At 39.3% G+C, this 24,667-nt stretch overlaps 1 protein-coding gene across 5 annotated transcripts in view; it reads left to right on the top strand.

Annotated features, from left to right (window-relative positions):
* The first annotated feature begins 2,668 nt into the window (after positions 1-2,668).
* MON2 (MON2 homolog, regulator of endosome-to-Golgi trafficking) overlaps positions 2,669-24,667 on the top strand; it is a 66,801-nt gene continuing 44,802 nt past the window's right edge. For 2 of the 5 annotated variants that reach the window (XM_033057403.2, XM_033057402.2), the window contains exons 1-6: positions 2,705-2,866; positions 15,690-15,753; positions 19,705-19,832; positions 20,625-20,756; positions 22,132-22,261; positions 22,810-22,907. In XM_033057403.2, coding sequence (XP_032913294.1) covers positions 2,756-2,866; positions 15,690-15,753; positions 19,705-19,832; positions 20,625-20,756; positions 22,132-22,261; positions 22,810-22,907 — 663 coding nt within the window. In that variant the 5' untranslated portion in view covers positions 2,705-2,755. Of the gene's footprint in view, positions 2,867-15,689; positions 15,754-16,590; positions 16,599-19,704; positions 19,833-20,624; positions 20,757-22,131; positions 22,262-22,809; positions 22,908-24,667 lie in introns of those variants that run through there. The other 3 variants (XM_033057401.2, XM_033057400.1, XM_042779183.1) reach the window with 3 other exon arrangements.

Here is a 24,667-nt window from a genome sequence, read left to right as displayed (position 1 = left end):
TGCCACCTTCTGAATCAAAAGTGACTTGAATTGTAACTGGGGTACTTAAGTATACGAAAGACTGCAAGCACTTCTGTTGAGGGTTAGGACCACGTGCAATAGATCCTATTGCAATGAAATGCAACTGCAGGAGTCACATTCACAATCAAATCAGTGTCACTTAAAAGGATCCTGGCTAGTTTAAACAGTTTAACTGCACTGATTTAGATTAACTCATAAATCTCTGCATTTACAAAAGGCACACATCAAAATGGTGAGAAAGATGACCTTGTTGTTTAAGAGACACATCTGAGATTCAGGCACATGTTCCCAGTTCTTGTGTTCATCAGATCCAGAAGAGTTTTCAACTCTACAACTATAAGAATTCTACAAACTGTAAGATTCATTTCCAAACTCATGAACAATCCTGCAGCATTTGGCTAGCAATGCTGAGCAGACTGAGTGGCTAAGCTGATAGTTGAAAAGATATGTACAATCAATGTAAATGACACCTGTATGCAAACAGGCAGACAAGTAGATTCAGGGAATATCAATGTGTCTACGCTTACTGTGTACAGTAAATCTGTGGAAAAATCCAAACAACAAAAATGAAGTAAATCATTAAAGCTTACCTAAGAAATACATGTGCATAGTCAATAATTAATTAATTCATTCATTTTCCTAGCTAATCATCCATGTTTCTTATTAAGGTATTTGGACTAGTCTGTGAATTGCATCAGGCCTGAAACCCAGAACAGATGCACTATGATGGGAAAATCCTTAGGAAAAAGCTTATTGGCTGAGCATGTACATTGTTCTACTGAAGACAACAGTCTTGTTCTTTTGTTGTTGTTGTTGTTTTAAATAAGCATAGAAAAATCAAAGCTTTGGAGAATACACAGACCAATGCACTTTGAAAGTATAGCAGTGTTACAGAAGCATACTTTTACTGGTCAGGGCGAAATCCTAATTGCTTGTCTGAAGGCACATAAAGCTTGACCACCTAATTGAATTGCGGCAGCATTACACGGTTTTAAAAACTCACTTCCATTTATCCAGTTCTGTCAACCTAACAGCCAGTACATTGAAAAAATATAAAAATAAAGATCTTAAAAAACCAAATTACTTAGAAAACAATCCTGCACTCTTTTCTTCACAAAGATTTATGTATTCAGGTACAGTCAATGCTGTGCCAGTGGGAGCATGTTTACTGTATTATTTGCAATGGTTTTGGCAGTAAATGAACTCAACATACAGGTAGGGATGCTCAAATTCGTGAAAAATTTTTACTTTTTCATTACAAGCCAAAAGCCCCAAAATATTAGAGCATTGTCTGAGTAAGACTGAAGACTTTCAGGGAAGCCTGAAGAAAAGCTGTTACTTAAAATTTTTTAAATTGTATGGCAGTAAAAATTTGTCCTTCATTTTTCTTCTTCATAATTATTTTCAAGACTATAGTTTGAAAACTACAGCATGTCAAAACTCACAGGTGTTTTCCAACTCCCTGGGTTTATAGACAAAGAACAGAACCATGCTACATTACAGTAGGCAGCCAGCACTGTACAGCATTTGCAGTACTGAGAACATGGAAAAATTATTATTGCAGAGACCAAAATTATGAAGTATTTATTAAATATTAATTGTTATGGTGAATATATATGAATGGTATCTTTCAGAAAGAAGCTCCCAGGCAACTATGAGGCCTAAGGTCCCTGCATTACTACAAGTGACAGATACTGAAGAGCTCTTTCTGGTTGTTCAGGAGCCAGGTTTAGAAATAGGTTAAAAATTGCTGGTATGGAATTCTAAGGGACACTGCTAGTGACAGGGAAGGTACCCGGGACCGAACCATTCCATACGCCCATGTTTTTTCCCTGCCTGTGTTTATGTTTAAAGCTCCTCAAGGAAGAATTCAGGCTTGCTTGGCTTAGAGGAGACCACGGAGGACTGCACAGGCACACGGGCCGAGAAGGGCACAAAGCTTCACTCCTGCTAGAACCACAGAATGGACAAGGCTGGAAGGGACCGCTTTGGGTCATCTCCTCCAACCTCGCTGCTCAAGCAGGGTCACCCCAGAGCACACTGCACAGAATTGTATCCAGACGGTTCTTCAATCCCCAGCGAGGGAGACTCCACAAACTCTCTGGGCAATGTTTCAGTGCACAATCACTCGCATTGGAAAGCAAGCAAGAACTTCAGGATTCAAAAGAAAAACAGTGTAACTCGCCTTTTGCTTTTTTTAAATGAAACACTCCTGAGATCCGGGGACCAGAGGGGACCGGCCCCAACACCCCCGTAGCTGCCCGGCGGGGTTGGCGGCTGCTGAAGCCTCAGTGACCCTTCGCGAACGCCGCAGTTTGTCCCCTCCCCATGGCAGCTCCCCAGCGCCGGCCCCGCCTCGGCACAGGTCCCAGCACCTCTCCTGCCCCTTCACACCGACCCAGTGACACGGCGGGGAAGAATCCCGGGGAAAGAGCCCGGCTCCCCGGGCCGCGCCCGGCCCAGCCCGGCAGGACGGATCCGGGTGCCGCCTCCTTCCTTCCTTCCCTCCCTCCCTGGCGGCGGCCGGCGCTCTCCCCGCCCCCGGCCGTGTGTGCGGAAGCTGCCGGCGCCCGGGATTGTGGGAGCGGGGGGGACGCGGCGCGGGGAGGGGACGCGGCCGGGGCCGGAGGGTTCCGGTGCGGGGCGCAGACGTGTCGGCCGGGGCCGCGGAGCGACAGGCGCTGCCCCTGCCCGCTCGGAACAGCGCCCGGCCCGGGGCCGGCCCGGCGGCGCCATGGCCGGGACCAGCAGCCCCGAAGCCGTGAAGAAGCTGCTGGAAAACATGCAGGGGGACCTGCGGGGCCTGAGCCTGGAGTGCCGGAAAAAATTCCCCCCTGTCAAGGAGGTGAGTGGCGCCGAGTCAAGCCGGGCCGTGCTGGGCTGAGCCGGGCGGCAGACGCCGTGCCGGAGGGGCCTCCCGGGGTCCGGCCGGAGCGGAGCTGCCGGCGTGCCCGTGCTCCGGTACCCAGCCCGGTGCCGCTCCCGGGGAGCTCCGACCTCCGCGGCCGCGGGCTGTGCTCAGCCGTGGCTGTGCCTGTCGCGTGTTCTGTGGCTGTTGTTTTCAGTGCGCTGCCGAGGCGGGGGCCGTGGGCCGGGCTGTGCCCCTCGGCGAGCGGGACTGGCGGACAGACCAGACCGTCTGCTGGCGGGCGAAGCCGGCCCGGCCCCGCTGCGCCCTCGGCGCCCTCCGGGGAAAACACAAAGTTCGGCTTGGCTGTGCCGGCAGCACCGAGCGAGCGAAAGTCGCCGGAGGCGAGCTCGGCGTGCGGGCACGGAGCGAGCGGAGAGCCCGACGGGCTGGCTGCGGCCGAGCAGGGCCGTGCCCAGCCCCGCCGGCCCTGCGGCTGCGGTGGGAGCCCAGGGGCCCGCAGTCTCCTTCGGGTCTGCGCCTTGCCCCTCTCTCGAAGGCTGTGCTGCCCGGGCCGGCGTGCCTTATTGCTCCCCATTCCACCCGTGGCTGCCGGTGTGAGCTGTGCGGGTCGCTCGTCATCACTCCCGTGTCGTTTGGGGTTGTGTGGCTTTCCAACGGTGTGGCCACAACCGAGGAAGCTTGGGAGACGCAGAAGTTTGGGTTACTTTTTGTTCCTCCTTTCTTAAAAAAGCCTTAAATAAACTCATTCCAGTAAGATTGTATGTTTTATTTTTGAAAACTTGAGTTTATGCTGTGCAGCCTGAGACCTCAGTAATCTCGGTGAGCAGGATTACTTTACTTGAACAACAATCGGAATTTTTCTTACTTTTCTAACTTAAAACATACTTTTTAACCATATGTTTTTCTGGTTTTTTTTTCCAGTAGTTTAACTTTTCCCCTATCAGCAGTTTGCCACTTGCAAAAAAGTTTTCTGTGAAGTAGTGGGAGGAAAAATACTAAAAGACTAAGTCAGATTAAGATGCACGCCCAGAAGCACATAAGAAAGGCATTGAATGTGTTGTATGACTTAAGTTCCAATTAAGTGATAGCACATTTAATACTGTACAAAGTATTATACACTTTAACAGCTGAATTGAAGCTAATGACTGTGCTTGTTTTGAAAGACATGAAGCAACACACTGTACCAGAGCATGTTATGTGCTATTTTAGTTTTCAGAGGAATGGTGTGTTTGAGAAATTTCGTGTGGTCACAGGAAAACAAGAGAAAGTTGTCATCAGTCCTGAGTAATTGTGTGTGGTCATATGTAAATAAGAAAAAGCTGCAGTCAGTAGAACAGAAATCTCTGTGTGTTTGGAGGGAGATGGGAGTGCTGCTTGCACTCCCTTCTGTATATTACTGTGTGACTCTTGTTTAGTGTCTGAACAAGTTTCCCCACTGTGTTAATGTTTATTTTCTTTGAGATCTACAAAGGAGTTGGGCAGTGTCATTCATAAGCTAGTATTTTTAGTAATGCTTCATTACGTTTGCCATGGCTGAATATTATAGTAACTACTGCATGTACTTCATGCTTGTTCAGCACGTTTATCATATTCTTGTGTAAGTTCGACTTTTGTGTTATTTTCTTTAAAGTGACAGCAATTTATATAGCTTTCTTCATTAAAAGCACTTTTTCAAAGTTGCCTGGGATTTGGAGGGGTTTCTTGGAATAGTACTGGTGGAACTTTCTGCTGGGAGTTGTGTGCTCTCACAAAGAGTCTGAGGTGTAAGCAGTCCTACAGTAGGATGTATGATACAGTTGCAGGAAACGATCTTACTTCCTCACTTCTGGAAGCCCTTTTTGTTCTACTTTTAGAGCAAATGAGTGTCATCTTTTTGGTCAAATCTCGACTGCTAAAGAGATTTTATTTGTATGCTTTTGGTCTGATCATTATTAGATTTGACTAGAGTGATGAGAGGAATGTTGTATTCTTGTTGTTGACTTGAAACAGCACTAGTTTTTTAAACCATGTTTAAATAGTGTCTTTTAAAAACCAATTCACCCTACTTACAATCTCACTTTTTTGCTTGCAGTGTAACTGAATTCTCTCACATGCATTGTAATTTATGAGTTTGTATTGCAATTGATGTGTGTACTTTCATGTCACTTAACAAGCTTACTGTACTGGGACAAAACTATTGAAAAAACTCCTAGTCCCAAATTAGTAATTATGAGATGTATATCATAGTTGTTGTATTCAATAGGTACTTGATAAAGGTAAACTGCTTCTCATAATCTGTCTGACATATTCAAAGATTTTGCTTGTAGTTATCTTTAGCCACTTGTAAAATGAATTGTCTGTTCTGGTTTTATTTTGTGTGATTTGTTTTTATGTTAATAGTATTAAAATTCTACAAAGTTAATGTAGCTGGTAGATTTGCTGTGATAAAAGTAGTAATGTACTTCCCAGTTCTGCTTGTTGCTCAGATGATTAAGTTGAGTAAATTCTTTAACCAGTACTGTAAGGATTTAGACCAGTTGTATGATCAGAAAAACAGAGCCTGTTTTATTAAAAATGTTTTAGTTTTTTCACTCTCTAAACACCTTTTGTAATGCATATGTTATTACAAAATTATGCAGTATCTCTTAGGTTCAGAGAGACCAAAGCAATATTAAATAATTTTTGAACAGGCAGATACATGTCTCAGCTGAAGAAGTTTACTGAAGTTCCATTGGGGGAGGAGGGTGGGGGTGGGGTTTGGATGCAGAAGAGAAGGGGACAGCCAACCGTGGGATCTAGATCTTATCCTCAGTTAGGAAGTAGAAGTAAGTTCTTAATGAACCTTTATTGAAAATGGAACTTGAACTCTCCAATATTTTGAGGACTCTCATTTCATTTTTTCTAGTACTCTGAGTCTGTAAAATTTTCTTAGTAGGTCATGTTTATGTCAAAATCATGTAGTTTTAAGTCCAGTAATGGTTTTTGCTGACTTCAATAATCTGTTAAGAAATGATGAAATTACTGAGTTACTCCCAGTGTTAAACTTGGGACACAAATATGTGGCCAACTTCCTTCCCCTTAGAGCTTTTAACTGAGAAATAACAGGATGTTTTGTTGGCTCCAGAGTATCCATATGTTGTCTGTGCTCTGTGTTAAGAATAATACCAGAGCAGGATTTTCCTAGGTTATGTCCTTTAAAAATGGGAGCAGCAGAAAGAACCTGTAGGTCTGAAATTACATTGGTGACAATGTTTGGGGTTAAATAACATAACAGACTTATTTTTTTATGGGTGTGGAGAATACCAGTTACTATTACACTTGAAATCCATTACTCTTTGTTGCTAGATGTTTTTCTGTTTGATACTTCCTCAGATCACCACTGACTGCAGAAGTGTACTAGGCATGAATGCTATATACTATGACCAGCAAGTGATTTGTGATTACGTCTCTGATATGCCAAACCTGTTTATCCGGCAGACATACAAATAATGACATTGCTGAAAATGTGTTTGTATTTTCATGATGTATTTCTGTTGTCCAATTAGAAAAGTAGGTAGCACCTATGGATGGGAGAGAAGCTCTCAGGGGAGTGTAAATAAAACACTGTCTTTTGGAGCTTGAAATTACAGAGGATGAAACCGTCTTTGGTACAGGTATCAGTCCTCTGATTGTTATCTAAAGTAATCTGATGTTTCTCCTAGAAAACAATACAACTTGATAATTAATACGTAATTTTTAATACAGTGAGCTCTGAGATTTGCTCTGTACTAGAGAGTATTGTAATGCTGCTAACACTACACTGAATTGCATGCTGCACACATAGAGCTTTATAAACTGTTTTAATCTGCTAGTGACTGGAGTTTTGGTATTGTGTGCTGCATTTGTGGAAAACTGGTGGTGCTCTCCTTAGTAAACTGGAGTAAGAATTTTCTCTTATCACAGAATTGAAAGTGGTTTAGTGTCCTAAATAGGTTACCTGCTGTTTCGTATTACAGAATGAAAATACTGTTCAGTAAAATGCATCTGATTTGGTAAGATAATTCTACCGCATAAAAAATGCTTAGAAATACAAGGACAAAATATTTATAATTGTCAGAAATAATGGAGTTAAAATGAGATATAAGTATGCCCAAAAGTTTCTCGCATCTTGCATTCCAGTTGTATGTAAATCCTTGTTGTTTACACAGATCCAATCAAGCAGTTGCAGCTTTCTAGTAAGCGTGTAGCCTCTGTTGTCTCAGGTTTTTACTTGGCTTTTAAATAGCAGTAAAACCAAAATGAGTTAAAAAAAATACCACTAAAATTAACTCTTATCCAGCTCTCTGCACAGTTTCAGGCGCATCTGTGCCTGAAGAGGAGAAGAGAGAAGGCAGGCAGTGTTGGGGCAGACAAGGACTCTACTGCATCATTCCATGACAGGATCAGCTTGGCCTGGGCCAGGGTGTGCCCTTTTCTTGGCAGTTGCATAATGGGTTGCAGGTACCTATATGTTTTGGGATGATTGTTGCTATAATAGGGCTAGGAAAGAAGTGCTGTTCAACTTGCCTCCACTGGAAGAGCAGCAGAGAATTAGCTTTGAATGCTTTGGTCAGTAGAAATGCTCTTGAGTCTCTTGGAAGGAAGCTTTTGGTAGCCTCACTGTGCTGTTTCTTTACCAGATCTTTGAAAGAGCAGCATTGCTTTTACTTAGCTTCTTTGTGAGTTGTGTGCACCTTTGGCACATAGGCGTATTTTTGAAACTGTATTGTAATTTAGTGTATCTAGGAAAAAGAATAGAATCCAATTTTACAATCTTATGTTTTCTTCTGTTATACGCAAGTCTTCTTGCAGGCAAGTAGCCTTACAAAGCTCATAAGGTAAAAGTTTAAAAGATAGGATTTCATTGACTTCTGGAGAAAGCAAACTGTATATTATTTAATTACAGTAGATGTGGTGTGGACTGGCCTGAGGAAAGAGATAGGATTTGCCCTTTCTGAGAGGCTCTGTGTTGTGTTGTGTGAAGACAAGCGTTATTCTACATTTCTTCCTTTGGATTCCAGTCTTGTTTGCATTTAGTGACTTATAAGACAGTTCAGTCCCCTGGGTTAAATCATTCTTGTTTAGGAGTGATAGGCTGTACACATTTTAATGCCAAAAAATTAATTGGGAAGCTTGTCCTTTTCAGAGAACCTCTGATGTCATTGGCTAGCTGTGTGAAACTAAACATGAGGATGTATTGCAAATGTTAAATGCACATTAAAAAGATACAGATCAGTTACAGAGTATATAATGTCGAAGTGATCATTAGGACTTCTAATGCAACTGGAAGGAACAGTTAAGACATGTGAATATTTGTTAGGTGTTCTGTAATGGTAATAATATTTCAGAAATTTTGTTGAACATAGTGCAGTAGACATTGGAGAAGGCTAAGAAAGAAAATTACATGCTGAACTGTCTTGTGATTTGAGCATCTGAGTCACTTGATGTACTTCTAGCATTGAATAGTTTCTGAGTACTCTGCATTCATGCTACTTTAGTGGTAAGAGGATGAGCCAGATGAACCTAGGAAAGAAGAAAACTTTGTACATAGACCATTTTCAGTAGGAGTAACCAAGTTTTTGGGTTTCCTGCTTTATTTTTTGAATAAAATTATTTAAGTAATTCTGATACTACTGGGAAATACTGCTATACAGGGAATTCAACCTACACTGAACTTACCAGGCTGGTTTATTTTCAGGTCTTCACAACATTAAATGGATGAAAACTAGAGGATTTTGTATTTTGGTTTTTTGTAATGGGTATTCACTTAACTAATATTTTAAAAGTTGTCTTGAAATAGAGAAACAATGCTCTGTAGAAAGTATGTTGTCATACTTAGGCAGCTTGCACTAAAGCATGTTTTCTGTGCATGTGACTGGAGATTATTCTGTAGCATTCTTGAAACTTGAAACCAGTAATTCCTAATATCTCTTTTAGTTTATTTTATAATTTCTGATCTTTACCACTTGCTGAGTCTGATATCTTTATGTTTGGAGTCCATTAATTTTGCAGTGATTTTTATTCAATATTGACCTTTATGCAGTTGTGTTTTTTCATAATTATGTTTTTAGAAGTGAATTCTTACGTTTCTAGGGGAAAACATCTATTCAGATGTGTTCTAAACTTAATGGGTTCATTGTCATAAGTTTCATGTGATCATTTTAGTCTTTGAGAAGAAATGTCACATGTTCTGAAGTGATTGACATAAGGCACACAGGTCAAATTTCTTACTCATGTACTACCTTGCAATTTAATGGATGAAGAAAATTATTAAAAGTTTCAGTATATTGGTCTGTCTTTATGCTTTCCAAGTTACACTTTTCAGTGCAGGATTAAGGTGCCTAATGTTGGGTGTATAAACTTCGTTGATTGTGCAGACTTGGAAATACAGTCAATAGAGCCAAATAACTATTCAGAGTATCTTGTAGCTAGGGGATTGATTGCCTCTGTCACTTACACACTAGGTGTTCTGCATTGCCACTTGAGATACAATAATATTTCTTCCTTGGCTTCCAGCCTCTGGTCCAGAAGAGCATGGGTCTTCTGGTGTCTGCGTGTTGTTGTCTTGGATACAGAGGCCTAAGCTCAGACCTCTGCATTGAGCCCCTGCTAGTGGATCAGCTGAATTAGCTTAAGGAGAGGCTTTAAGAATTAAGGAGCATTCAGGAAAGACAATCTCCATTGTAATGGGGAGGCTAAATATTTAAATTTGTGCCTGTTAATCTCTGATTTAATTCCCATCTGCCTCCCATGGATTCTTGACGATTATACAGAAAACCTGTAGCACAAGTTGGAAATCCTTGGTGACTCTAGTTCTCAACTAGTGCCTAAACTGTCGACTGTTTTTCTCTTTATCAGGTGTCTGGCAAATGGACATTGCTGATTGAATATAGTAATTGTGGCAAGTCCTCAAAAGTTGCCTGGTCCCATCTGTTGTGATTGACAAGCTGAAGGCAACGCTAGTTTGAACTTCAAGTGTATATCTCCTAAAGCTCTGAAACAGGATGTTACTTTATTTTTAACATAGAATGGTAATTTTTGGGTCAACAGTATGTAACTAAAATTCAAGTGCAAGTGCTCAGTTTCAGTGGTTTAAAATCAGTTGTGTGGTACTTGAATGGATCACTCAGAAACCTCTTAATGGTAGACACGGGCTCTCAGGATATCCTTACACCACATAGGTATCTAATGTATTATATACCATATATAACATTTAGGTATCCGTATAATTTATATAACATACAATGCAAAATATGAGATATGTCCTTGTTCTGTCTGTTGAAAAGAAGAACTGAAAAATTTGTTGCTAAGTGGCTTGTATTTCTTCTCTTTTAGGTGTTAGCTTTTTTGCCTTTTCTGTCTACGTTAGTACTGTTCAGTAATGAGTTGTTTTACGTTATGCATTGTGATTTGATCTGATAATTTATATGTGATGTTTTTTCCAACTGTAATATTTTGACTGTCAAATGAAAACTTATGATATTAGGTATTTGTATTTGAATATCTTATGTTCATGTCAAGTGAGGCAACTCCAAAGGCAGCAGCTCTGAAGCACTTCAGATAACTCTGGCATTTCTTCTGGCATTAGTGATGGCTAACCTTCAGCATTCTGAATTGGCTGCTGGTACTGCAAACTGACAATATCAGAAGATTAATGGACCAGAGGAGTAGTCACTCCTGTCAAGTATGAAAGAGCACTCTAAATATGAGAGCAACTAATACAGCTGCACTAAAGCTGGAAATGAACATGGTTGTGTGTTTTTGAGAAACAAAAAACTTAAACTGCAATGTCTTAAATCTTCAACTGGAGAAGAAAGTATATGATAGAATCTGTTAATGCTTTTTGCCCCTAATTTATGATAATTTTCGAACAAAATGATATTTTTTTCAGTGTAATAAACCCAGCACAACAATGTCAGATCATTTGCCAGTTTAAATTCTGTGTAAAGTGAGTGTATATAAAAGAGAAGGGTCAGAGTAGGGATTGCACTCAGGGGGAGGAAGGTAAAAATACAGAAGGCAAGTAAAGTGGTTTTTCACACAAATGTGGCACACTTGAGTGCTTTCATGAAACTGATCTAGTCAGGAGTTTTTTGTGTGTTCTTTTCCAAATAATAGTTTGGTAGTACAGCAATGGTCCAGAATGTGCTTTTGCACAGCAAGCCAGAATAACAATGAAGTGAAATTGTATTTTAGACAGAAGGACCTCTTACCTAAACTGTTGGATATAGGGTTAGTATTCCAGTTGGAAAGGCAGACAGTCATGGATAGAAAGTAATTGCTCTTTTTATTTCATGTAATAGATATGGAAGTGACTACAGATAACATATTACTCTCATCCAGTCTTAATAAAAGGTTGGCAAACAATGTAATGTAAATACTAATAAAAAACATCATTCCTGAGTGCTTTTCTTTTTAGAATACACAAATCAATAACTTATGTGGTAAGGACTGCAAACATTACAACAATTTCAGTGTTTTTGGAGACAGCAATTTGCTCTAACGTGCAATGAAAACACAAATGGTCATTCAAAAGCACTAGCAGTGAAAATTCTTGGTTTTATTAACTTTTGGTAACAATGCTATCACATTTAGAAATTCGTACAAAAATATCCTTAATGTCAGATCAATCCTTAGAAGAAATTAGTACATGCTTGGTAGTTACATTAACTGTCCTTATGGGAATGTATATATTCTGGTTAATAAAGTCAAAAAAATGCTGACTTCTGTTCCTAATTGTTATATACAAATTCCTCTGAAGATCAGCATATTTATCCTTTTTAAAGCTTTTTTTAAAATCCAAGTTTGAAACTTTAAAAAAATTGATTGCTGTGGCAGAGACAACAATTGCTTTTTCTCACTTTAGATTCTAATTTTGTGTCATATTCCCCTTAGGAGAAGTTGTTAACTGTGTAATTATTTTTCTGTTAAAGAAGAGTAACTCTTTCATGTTTACCCCAGAGTAAAGACAAATCCATAGAGATTACTGCAGAGCACCTGATGTACTGTGGAATCACATCCCTGCTGACCCCTCTGGTCCCTTACTTTCCTGTCTGAATGCATTGCAGGAGAGGTCCAAGATGTGTTGGCCTCTGAGAGTGAAATGTTCAAGCATGTACCATGATGTTATTCTTTGTACTGCTGAGACAAGTCCCATTTCTGAGCTGCCAGGTAACATTATGATGATCGTGGAGTTAGCTCTAGTGGTATCTTTAGGAAATGTAGATTACCTGCTGCAACTGGATTTAAGGGCTTCCACAGTGTCCCAGAAGACAGATTTGTAGAAGTGGTGCTTTTCTAGATGCACTTACTACTCGTGGTGCACATGCCTTGCCTTTACATCCTGCTGAATTCATGTAGAATTGAATATCCCAGTTATCCTAATACCCTCATATGCTATTTATGAGTTATAGATCTTTAAATATATGTACACAGACTACGAAGTGGAGAAATTTACCTTGTGAATGTTACCTGGATGTTGGTAAATGTTAGTTCTGCTTGAGGATATGTTAAATCTTTCCTTCCTGATTTCCTGAGCAGATATTACCTGCCTCAGTTACCCAATAAGTGCTTCAGACCCTAAACAAAGTAAAATTTCCAGACATTCCAAAGATGCTCACAGCACTTGTAATGATAGGAAGGCTGAAATTCTTCCCCGTTTCACGTGAAGACTGAGAAGTCTATTAGGAGGGCAAGAGTTTTGGATTTGAGAAACTCCTGAAGCTGGATTTGGAAGTCTCTGTGCATTTCCGCATTGTGGTCTCTCTTGTGTAAGGCACCTGTGGATGGTGTTGTCAGATTGTACGTTCAGAGAGGAATTTTGAGGCCAGAAGGTAGATATTATGAACAGACTTCTTTTTGGTCTACTTGAAACCACACTGTTGTGATTTTTAAATTTTTTTGGTACATAAATTCTCTATTTGCCTTACTTTGATTTCTCTGAAGGGTAATTTCCACATGGTCAGCAAATACATGGTAATTTCCAAGGAAACAGGAAGATGATGGGGCAAGTGTGTGAGCCCAGGGGGTCCTGTTGAATTTTGCTGTGGGATTATTGATTGTTTGATTAAAACTGAATCAAAGTACTGGAAGAGATTGACTTGAATGTATCCTATCAATGAGAGTCAGCTTCTCTTCTTTGTCAATATTTCACCTTCCCAGACTGGATGCTACATTTGCTTCAGGAGAAATGTGAACCAAAACTCAAAAATGGCAGCTGTGTGTTTGAGATATGTTATATCAGTTGCATTTCCCAGTTATTAAAGCAGGATAATTGGAAATCTTGGCTGAAGGTTTTAAGTACATTTAAGTTTTGTTATGTTTCAGGAATTACTTGTATTTGCTTTTTTTAAAATAGAGAACTGACTTGTTCGTATGACTACTATAAGTTGTGGTACTAAGGGAAGCTGGTAATGTTATGTCTAAAATTGGTGATTGCTTTGAAAACATGGTGCCTTGTATTTATGTGAAAGCAAATTGTCATATTTGTACCCATATATACACACAGACCATAATGGTGTCTCTCTCCTTGATTAGTGTTTTATAAGGTCCTTTTCTCATGTGGCAGTGTCCTGTAAACTGCTACAGTAATTTATGTAAATTTGTAAACTTAAAAGCTGTGAATGTATCTTTTAATTTGCCACTTAAATTGTTGCAATCCAAGCACACTTTTACATTCATGTGCACAGATTAGAAACTGTTTATAGTTACCCTGTTTTCTTTTTGGCTATTTGTGATCAACTGAGGGTTTTTTAAATAATATTAATGTGTTGGGTTTTTTACATATATAATGGAGTACTTTATTTTTCTTTTGTAGGATGTATGTGGTGTAATTAGTTTTTAACTGTAAACATTTTAAAGTGGGATTCTGAATAGAAACCATAGCATAATGCAGATGATCATAGAAATTTCTGTATCCCACAGAGAAGAATGCTTATATTCAGCAGTTGTTTTGTTTTACCTTATTAAAAAAAAAGTATACTATTTTATATAAAACCAACATGAAAACAACTGAGAGCCATTATGTAGGGAAATTTTTGTGCAAAGTGTGCATGGTGTTTATGAATTCCACTAATATGAGCAGGTTTAATATTTCTTTGAATCAGAATGAGTTTGTCACTCCTGGCAAGACAGAAATCAATTGCCAGTAGATGTGATTAGTTTTAGTTTAAAGATAATTGAAGTTGGACTGTGACAAATCCTTCATATTAATTAATATGAACAATATGTTGTGACAAGAACCCCTCCAATTAGCTGACACTTTCTAACTGAAGAACAGGGTTTGACTTAAATCTCAAGAACCTCAACACATTAAGTTAATATAATTAAAATAAGTGAGAACTGCATTTCAGTTATGCAAAATATATATGTTCGTGTTGCATTGTGCTCTCTTGAGCATGTTGTGTTGTTAATCAGGCTGTGGGTATTGACCTTATTTTTAAGGTAGAAAACTGTTCAGAAAAACTTTAATAAATCTCCAGGATTTTAAGGTAGTGTTTAGTCTTCCTGTATTGTTTTGGGAAATAATTTTTTTTAAAAACCAACCAAACAAAAAAGCCTGAGCTTTGCATTTCTCATTTAGCTGTTTTGAGAATTATATATATATCAACTCTTAATTAAAATATTTAATTGTGAGTTTATACAGTCACCTTAGCCTGAAATCTTATTGGAATAATGCTCGGATGGAGAGGGACTATTAATACTTGGTAAAATTGCATGCACTATCGTTTTCATGTTTCTACTGTCACTGCTTCTCTCCTTCTCTAGTCTGTTTCATGTAGTGAGAGAACACATCTTTAAATATTAGTATCAGAGGAAAAACAGAAATGCTTAGTGTGGAAAGTGCACAGAAATACAAAGCTGAAATAAAAGAGGAAGTGTGTTTTCAAATTTGCAGAACAGTATTTTCCAGCAATAGGAAGCCAGTCATCTGGGAAAACCTGTTGCATTTATTTTGATTTATTTAATTCTTTTCAGAGGCTTATAGCGTATTAACAAAATTTTAAAATGGAAAGGCACAATGTACAATATATCTTTTGTGTTTTGTGCACAAAGCTTTCAGAAGCCAGTTTTGAAATGCAAAGCTTCAGCATTACATTTCCAGTTTGGCTTGATTTCCATTAGAGAACAGGCTTGAGTGATTTTTGCAGGGAAGTGTCTGTGGGCATTGAAGAGACAGTTGCTGTTCCCTGGGGGCCGTGTGTGACGTCCTGGCTGGGCTGGGCAGTCCTGGTTGTCACCTGGCCTTACTGTACCCATGTGGCCCTGCTGAAGGAGTATGCAAGGAAGAGGATGATGCTGCTGCTCTGCCAAGTCAGATTTGTGGGGAAAGAGGAGAAACTGGTGCTGTGCACTGTATGGCATACTGGAAAGAACAGAGAGTATTGTTAGAAAGTCACCTTTGTGGCATTGCCCTGGCATAATTTGTATAGGATATTTGGGAGTCAAACTCCGGGGGAAGATGGGTTTCATTGTTATACTCATAGTTTGAAACTGTATAGAGACTTTATAACAGTGTTTATGCTTGCTAGTGATTTTTTTTGCATTCATAAGACTGAAAAGTAATACAATGAGAATAATGATTTCTAAAAATTCTGAGTATAACCCTTCCTGTGGAATTCTAGAAAGCATTTCCAGCATCTCCAAAAGTTTCACTTCTTCATTAGCTCTGCTAGCAGAAACCACTGCAAACACATTTCTTGCTCTGACACTATACTTTTTTATCTACAGTAATTTTTATTTCTTTGCAGGTATTGATGTATGATATAACACCTAAACTACTTGCTTTCTTTTCTTCCAGGCTGCTGAATCAGGAATAATAAAAGTGAAAACAATAGCTGCACGAAACACAGATATTTTGGCAGGTAATTATTTGCTCTGCAATAGGAAAAATAAGACTGAGTTCAAAATGTTAAGATGATGTCTTGGATATGGCTAATAATACTAGATGTCTTCTAGTGTGTGCTGTATTGTTGATACTTTATCTTTGGGCACCTAGCAAAAAAATCCAGTAGCATAGAAGTTTTATTAACACTACTTGTCTCTTGTTAGTGCTATTAGGATGCTGAGGCAGGGCTCTGTTTTCAGTTGATGCTCTATAAAAGTAATCATCCACTTAGAAAAATAACATTAAATACTTAGACCCTACGTTCTCAGTGTTTTAGTTGCTGTGGTTGAGTGTTCTGTGTGGAGTTCTGCAGAATGATCCACATCTATGTATTAGTCCAGCCTTTGGGGACTTGTAACTGGCAGGCAAAATTCCATCTTTATCTGAGATAAGGTCATTCAATTTAAGACGTTCCAATGTCTTCAGGGATGGGACGTATCTTGTGAGCTGCAGCTTTGTAAGTGCTTAAAACAGTATCTCTTGACTGTCTTCAGCTTTATAAAGTTGTCTTCTTGCCAGCTGCTGCTAAAGCCCTTGGCCAGGTTTGAATGTCTCTGCATTAATTTTTGAGTGTCTACCCCAGATATAGTCAAAATCCTTGAAATGCTAGATTCTTTGGAAGGTCCAGTGGAATAGCTGCAAAACCGTATCTTGTTTTGGCGTATGTAAATCAGTTATTGTTAAGGAGGCATTTTCTAGGATTATTTGAATTAACAGACCCACTCCTCAGTATTTCACTTTAATGCCTCTTTTTTATTTTGTTTATTTTCTTTGTTTTTACTGCTGTCATGAATGCTGACATAAGTGGGAAAAGTATGCCAGGTAATGTCAGCTATATCAAAATGCGCAAATGAAAAACAGAAAGCAGTAGTTAGCCATTTGGGAAGCTGTCAACATATTACTGCACAAAGAAGTTAGTATTTTAGAAAGCTAGTTTCTAATCCTGCAAAATTCTCTGGTTTTTGGTTTTCAAAGGGAAGAGATAGGAAAGATCATTAAATTTAGTAGTGGTTGGGCAGTCTTTGCGCTCATCTTTTTGAGGGAACACTTTCTCGTAGTTGGTAAATTTTTAAAAATAATTTTCTCTTGGGAAGTTTGAGCTGGAATGTATTTAGTATTTATTTCATTTAAAAAACGTGCACAGATTTGCTGTTAAGAGGTTTGGGAAACCAGCAGGTCCTTGGAGTTATTTTGATTAGTTAATCTTTGCTAATAGGATAATAACTTTTTCCTCCTCTGTTCCACAGTTTTGTACTGGGAAAATGTACTTTGCCTGTGCATTATCCTAACATTCCACTGTTAAAGCATAGTGTCATTAAACAGATTCAATTCTTTATGAACTTTTGTATTTTTTGAGGTATTAGTTGTAAGCTAATCTTATACGTAAATTAGTGTCAAGAGGTCATCTACAAAATATTTAAAATCTTCTGAAGAAAAAGAATATATATACACTTTAATAATAATAAGGCTGCAAAATGCTACATTTTGCAATGTAGCATTTTGTAATTGTGAAATCTAATTGATGCTTTTTGACTGCTAGATGATTTAGGAACATCTATGACACGTTCTAGTAATACAAATAAATATTTTAATCAGGATATGATTTTTAAAATATTTTTATGTAAACTGTCATTTCACTAACATAGATAAGAACAACTGTATCAGATTGTTTGGAATAAGCTGATCTGATGCTTTATTTGAAGCATTTCATGTAGGATTATACATGCAGGCTTATAATCTTTATTAAAATCTTACAAATCTTTGTCATTTTTGGTGGGATATGCTTAACCTGCCAGAATTTAGAGGTCATTGATCTAACTTCTTTCTTTCTCTTGGAAAAGTTGAGCTGTTTCAAAGTCTTCATTCTTGGCAGTGTGTACATGCTTTATTATTTATTTAAAGAATTTGAGAAATTCCAGAGGAGGAGAAAGCCTTAAATCACAGGAGATAAGTTTGAGAAATTATTTCCATGTGGCTTTGAGATGTGCAAAAACTTATGGTTTAGGAGTTCTTCTAAAAATCAGAATTACAATCTTGCTGATGAACTGAACAGGTAAGTTATACTTTCCAAAAACTTCTCATTTGTTATGGTTCAGTAAGATAGATTTCTTTTTTAATATGTTCTACTATGAATTGATAGCAAAATAGAGGCAGACCTGGCAATAATAAATTTAATGTGCATTTTAAGACTGAAGCTAATGCAGTCACAGAATCATGAGATTACAGAATATTGTGAGTTGGAAAGTTGGAAGAGATCATCAAAGTTTAGCTGCAGACCCTCTGAACAGGAAAGCCCCAAGAATCAGCCGTGTGCCTGGTTGCTATAAAACTAGATGGGTACCAAAGCAGACCTACAAAACATTAGTTTTTCAGCTTCATAAATTAAAAATACTTGTATAGATTCTCTTGTAAGACTGTTGCTTTTAATGGATTACAGAAGAAAGTATTCTAAAAGGCTAAATTTATTCTTTGTCTTGTTATTTATTAACTCATGCCATTTTTGCCATTTAGAACAACCTTGAGTCTCATGCTAAGGATAAATGTTTTGTGGTATCTTTTACTTGCTTTTTTATGTTTGATGGTTAGAATTTAGTGGAAGTTCAGAAATGTCAACTGGACATAGAGCCTGTACCAACTCTGAAGAGGCTGATGAAACTGGACGGTGTGTTGTTATCACCCTATAAAAACTGTTATCTTATAAAAAGTTGGCATCCATAATTTATGATAGCCTATCCTTTTCATAGAAACTTCTGAGTCAGTGTTTCAGTTGGAAAACATCACTAAAGTATATTTTTGTAGTTATAACTTATTTCATTTTTTCCAATTTAGTTGTAGTGGTGCTTAGTACTCTAGATCATGTTTGCATTTTTACATGAGAACATATTTTTTTGTTTGTGGTAACTACTGTCCTCTGAAAAGCATGTGAAACTTTTAATGAATAGATTTCTTCTATACGTAGACTAAAACACAGTGTATGACATTCAGCGTAACAATACACCTTGAACTTTCAACTGTGAGGAAATGTTTAGTATCTGAAATGGTGATGAGCAGCTAAAATCTTAGAAATTTGCATGAATCAACAAACATACCTGCAAATGGAAAGCCACTTATCAGTCAGAACCGTGCTTTCCTTTAATATTTTTAATATTTTAATATTTTGAATTATCTCAGATTTCTTGAATTACTTTTATGGGAAAAACTGTTTCAAATGCCAGTGTAGAATGTTGTATTCATTAGGAAACTTTTTCTCCTTAGCCAAAAAAAAAAAAAAAAAAGAAAGGGGAGAGAGAGAAGTATACGGCAACTAGTTTTCTCCTGGCAAAAGTTTGTTTTTATAAGCTACCCTTTGTCACTAAAACCATTTGGCAAATTGACAACCGGGTTAACGTACCCAGGATACAAACAGTCCAGTCTCTCTATTCCTGTCTTGTCAGTCCAGTCTCTTTCTCCTCCTGTTTTGCCAGTGGCAATTTGCTCTTCCCCTTCCTGCCCTGTACTTTGGAATGTTGCTCTGTGCCGCACTGTGTTGCTCCTGTGTTAGGTGCTGAGGTGAAGCAGAGCAGAAGGACAGTGCTACCAGCCTGAAACTGGTTCTTGTGCAAGACCAAGAAAAGCTCTGGGGTTGGCAGAACCTTATACCACCTTGCTAACCACATGGGCTCTTAGGTGGATGTTTTGGATTTGGAAAGTCAATTGAGTGTGTAAGGGAGAAGTTGCCTGGAATTTGAGCCTTGGCCAGGGTGATATGTGGAAGTGAGCTGTGTCAGCCCAGTGTCTGTCTTCACTTGACTTTTCCCTGTGGTCCACATGTAAATCTCAAATTTCCAAGACTGGAGATTGCTTTTTGTTAATAGGTGTGATTAACAATTTTTGCACTGTATTTTTCAAAGTGTTAAACATTGACTGCTTCCATATTTCTCTTTGAAAGCATTGAAAGAGAACAGCTCAGAAGTGGTTCAACCTTTTCTGATGGGTTGTGGAACAAAAGAACCAAAGATCACTCAATTATGTCTAGCAGCCATACAGAGGCTCATGTCTCATGAAGTTGTTTCAGAGGTAAGATCAATCTTTATTATCTCAGAGTAAGAAGTACAGACCTCAAACAGAAGGTGAATGAGTTGGTTTAGGAGGCTCTTTATATTATAATGAACATAGTCCACAAAATATTTTACTCATAGTTATTTTTTAGTAATTTAAAAGAAAACCTTTTACACCATAAAAAAGGTGAGGCAGTAACCTCTAGAAGGAAATTCATGAAAATTGAAACCAACTCATTTAGTTCACATTCTTACACTGCAGGAACTGAATGTATAATGAACCTTGTGCATCCCTAAAATACACTCTGTGCAGTAACATTATAGTGCTTTTGTTACATTTTATTTTTAAAAACAAGGTTAAATGGTTGTTCATTTTCTGCAGCAATGAATGTCATGATACATTATGTACTGCATGTATAGTGTGTTCGGAAACAGATGCAAATAATGCTGTTAAAATACACCTTCAGTTGTGCTTGTGTAGTGTAAAATGACACTGTTTTCTCTCTGATATGGGTGAATTCTGAGGGTAAAATATATTTTTACTGTGTCTTCCATATTTCCAAGTAGAACATTAAACACAGGCTTTAATTTGTACTGCATATTAAGACATTTCTGTTGTCACTTTTTTAAAATACTTTGGGAAGCTTGTGACAATAAAATTGGCTTTATATTCTCAATGTAGTCCTATGATATAGACAAACAGGCACATTTACTTCTGATATGCCTTTATGACAGTGATATTCTTGCATATGTACGTGATATGCCAGTACATGAATATTGTAATAGGTGACAAAAAATTATTGCTTTGTAGGCTGCAGCAGGAAACATTATTAATATGCTTTGGCAATTAATGGAGAACAGTCTTGAAGAACTTAAATTGCTCCAGACAGTTCTTGTACTTTTAACAACCAATACAGTTGTGCATGATGAAGCGCTGTCCAAGGTAAGAATTTGTTGGTGTCAACTATAGAATTTAAAATATCCAAGAGGAAAAATGGGAAAATTTTACATGTGAAGCATGTGAAAAACAATGAACAAGGAAGGGGCTTTCTTGATACTATTGTGCCCCTATTGTCTTTATGACTAGACTCAGAACAGAATTTCTTCCAGCTTCCTTTTCCATGTGTTGTGCAATTCCTGCACAATAATACATTTTGGACCTAATCGGAACTTGAAATAAAAACACTGAGCTAATGCCTGTCCTCATCTGTTAAATTTGTTGTATTTTTTTGTACTGGAATCAGAACACATAGCACAGTGTAAACTCTCACTAATGGAGAAAATGTTAAAAGAAACTGCCTTCCACCCTGACTTAAATCTCCTTTGAAAACAGTGCAGTCATTGCTCTTGTGGTAGTAACTTTTGAGTCATAATTTTAAACATGAAACATTTTAGTTATTATATTTCAACTAAAACAAAAAATGAGGAACCAGTCCATTTTAATTTAAATTTTGAGATACTTCTCTTTGAAGAAGCAACATTGTTTACCTATCTGTGAATTCTGAAACTGCTTAGTAAGTTTCTCTCCTAAATTACATTGTAGAAAATTGACTTCAGCCAGACTTGTATTGCTTGTTTGTGTTTCAGTCAGGTGTCATAGGATTTTTAACTAATGTAGCAATATCATTTGAGTCCACAAATCATAGAATGAAAAAGAGGCAAAAGAAAATTCTGAATTTTTTGTGGCTCGCAGCATGTAGCACTATGGCTGGGTGTGGTTGAGGTTCTTGAAAGTGTATGGACAGAACAAGAAACACAGGTTTCACTACACATACAGATGTTAATTTTCAAAATTTATTATAAAACAGGTAAGTATTAAACTATGAGTTAGAGATGATAACAAAATGCAATGGGAAAAGGTATGCAGGTCATTTCCTCTTTGAAATGCACGTCTTAGGAATAATAGCAGTCAAGTCAAAGTATTATGAATCAGTCTAGGAGAGGAATGACATTTTAGCTTTCTGTGATTAACCTTACATCCTAATGTCTTTTTGACATTAATATTCATACAAGTTGTTCTGTGTAATGATTACTGGGTATTCTCTGTATGATAACTGCAATTTGATTGACACGATGTAATGTGTTCAGTTAATACCACTTTTTGATTGCCTTTGGGAAGGTTTACTAAAGAATTTTTTGGCTAGGGTAATCCATAAAATGTATTCTAGTCCTTCAAATTTTTATTTTTTTTTGGACAACCTTTTGACAAGCTGCAGAAGAAAGCATTCTTCAATCTATCAACCTTTTTGACTCTTACCTAAAAGATGAAATGTGTTGTTGTAAGGTGATATTTCTTCTGGTTTTTTTTTTCCTTTCAGGCAATTGTTCTTTGCTTTCGATTGCACTTCACAAAAGATAATATCACAAATAACACTGCAGCAGCTACAGTGCGGCAGGTAGTTACTGTTGTGTTTGAGAGAGTGGTTGCTGAAGATGAACGATACAAAGGTAGGCATACTGCTTACTCAGCTTGCTTTTATTTACCTGCTTTTTTGGCACATATCAGACTTCTCTTTCAGATAAAGTAGTAAAATGTCTATAGATGTCATTAAAAAAGTCACAGACACCATTAATTTTAACTGTCTTTTATACACTTACTTGTATTTAAAAGAGATGAAGTCCTTCACCATTGTCAGTCCAATTCAGTGCAGCAGTATATAAAACCTAGTTTGTTTTGGTTTTTTTCAAGCTGAGAACTGGTCTTCAGGTTAGTACTCTAAAGGGATTTGAGGTGAGGTGTCATTTATGTTGCAGGTACCTTAGATTACTGAGTGGGAAATACATGGCCGTAGTAGTTTTGAAGAGAACATTGGAAAGTAGTGCTTGGTATTGATGATTTTTGGTAGTCAATCTAATGCTTGTTTCTATAGACATGATAAGTTGCAGAAGAACTTACCTGACCATTCTCATAGAATGTTCTTGTAAGAGCACTTAACGTGTACTTGATTTTTAACCGTTCCTTTGTTCACAAAACTTTGTTTTGTTTTTTTGCACAGATGCTGTTGACCAGCCAGCTGCAGTTCAAGGCAATAGTAATAGAAGATCTGTCAGTACACTGAAGCCATGTGCTAAGGATGCATATATGCTTTTTCAGGTAGTTGGGGAACATATATTTATATATTTGCAGTTAAGATTGGGTGTTTCTACATCTCTTTAAGAAATTGCAATGTCCTTAACCAGAGCCTTGGACTTTCTTTACGCTATTTACAGTAGTTTCACGAATACAAGCCGCACGGATTATAAGCCGCACCCCCGGTGCCTCGACAATGTTGCTGTCTTTGTCAATAGATAAGCCGCACCCCGAATATTAGCCGCACTTTCGTTCGTCGCGAGAATCCGTGCGCAGCTTTCACAAATTGGCCAATTAGTAACAGGATCGCGGCATAGCGGGCTTTACTGGCTCGGGGCGGGGCCAGGCAGGCTCAGCCCGCTCATGGTTGCTGACGGGGCCGGCCGGGTGGTGCTGCAGCCGCCGCCGGGCTCACTGGCCCCCCTCTCCCGTCAGCACCGCCCCGCCGCTGCGTTTACGTAGTCGCCCTGCCGGCGGGCCAGGCACTGCCGCCGCTGGCAGGCATGCCGGCCGCGTCGCCGCTGCGTTAACGTAGTCGCCCTGCCGGCGGGCCAGGCACTGCCGCCGCTGGCAGGCATGCCGGCCGCGTCGCCGCTGCGTTCACGTACTCGCCCTGCCGGTGGGCCAGCCGCTGCCGCCGCTGCCAGGCTCGCCGGCCGCCCCCTCCCATCTGCACTGCCGCCGCGTTTCCTCGCCCTGGCCGGCACTGCAGGCCCCCGCACCGCCGGGCTCCCGCACGCTGCTGGCCCCGATTCTGCTGGGCTTCCCCCGCTGCCAGGCAGCCCCACCCGCCGGCCTTCCTGCTTCTGCCATGCTCCCCTGCACTGCTAGCCCCAGTTCTCCCGGGCTCCCCCGCCCTGCTGGCCCGGGCTCTGCCGCCCCCCCTGCCCCGCCCTGCTGGCTCAGGCTCTGCCGCCCGCCCCCCACACTGCTGGCCCCGCCTCTGCCAGGCTTTCCCACCTCAGCCGGGGCCGGCCGGGCTCCAGCTTGGCTTGGGGCTGCCGCAGGCTCTCACTTCCGTGTTGGCAGCTTTTAGAATTTTGTTAATGTATTAGCCGCCCCGGAATATTGGCCGCACTTCCGGGTTTCCACCAAAATTTTGGTCAAATTGGTGCGGCTTGTATTAGTGAAATTACTGTATTCTAATTGGTGATGATATGCTGTATCACAGGGGAATGATGGGAAAATGAAGACAATGGCCTTGGAAAATGTTTTACTATAAATCTTAAAAAATAGCTAAGCATACATTTCTGCATTAAATTCAGCATTCTTATTTCTGTGAGCCTGTAGTGGATTTACCCTGGCTGGACTCTCAGGTATCCACTGAACTGCTCTACCACTCCCTGTCTCAGCTGGATGGGGAGAGAAAATAAGATGGAAAGCAGTTCATAGATAAGGCAGTTTACTACAGCAAAAGCATAAGTTTGCATATGCATGAGCAAGCAATGTTCTGCCACTTTCTGGGAAGCAGAGCTTCAGAATGCATGGTGATTGCTCCCAAAGGCATATATTGTAAATAACGAATGCATGGCTCCCTTCCTCTTCCATTTCTTAGGTTCTGTGGCTGAGGTATGGAATATCTCTTTGGTTAATTTGGGATGACATTTTTTGCCATTTTTTGCGTCCCTCCACCCAGGATCTTGGCCAGCCCCTTGGTGGCAGTGGTGGGGGGTGAAATCTTGAGAGACAGCACTGAGACAGTGCCAGGGCTATTCAGATGTATCCAAAACACTGATGTATCAGTACCTTTCTAGACACCAAAGCAAAGTTCAGCGCTGTAAGGG

Source organism: Catharus ustulatus, chromosome 4, assembly GCF_009819885.2.
Source record: "Catharus ustulatus isolate bCatUst1 chromosome 4, bCatUst1.pri.v2, whole genome shotgun sequence".
Lineage (NCBI taxonomy): Eukaryota > Metazoa > Chordata > Aves > Passeriformes > Turdidae > Catharus > Catharus ustulatus.
This window is presented reverse-complemented; position numbering and strand designations above follow the sequence as displayed.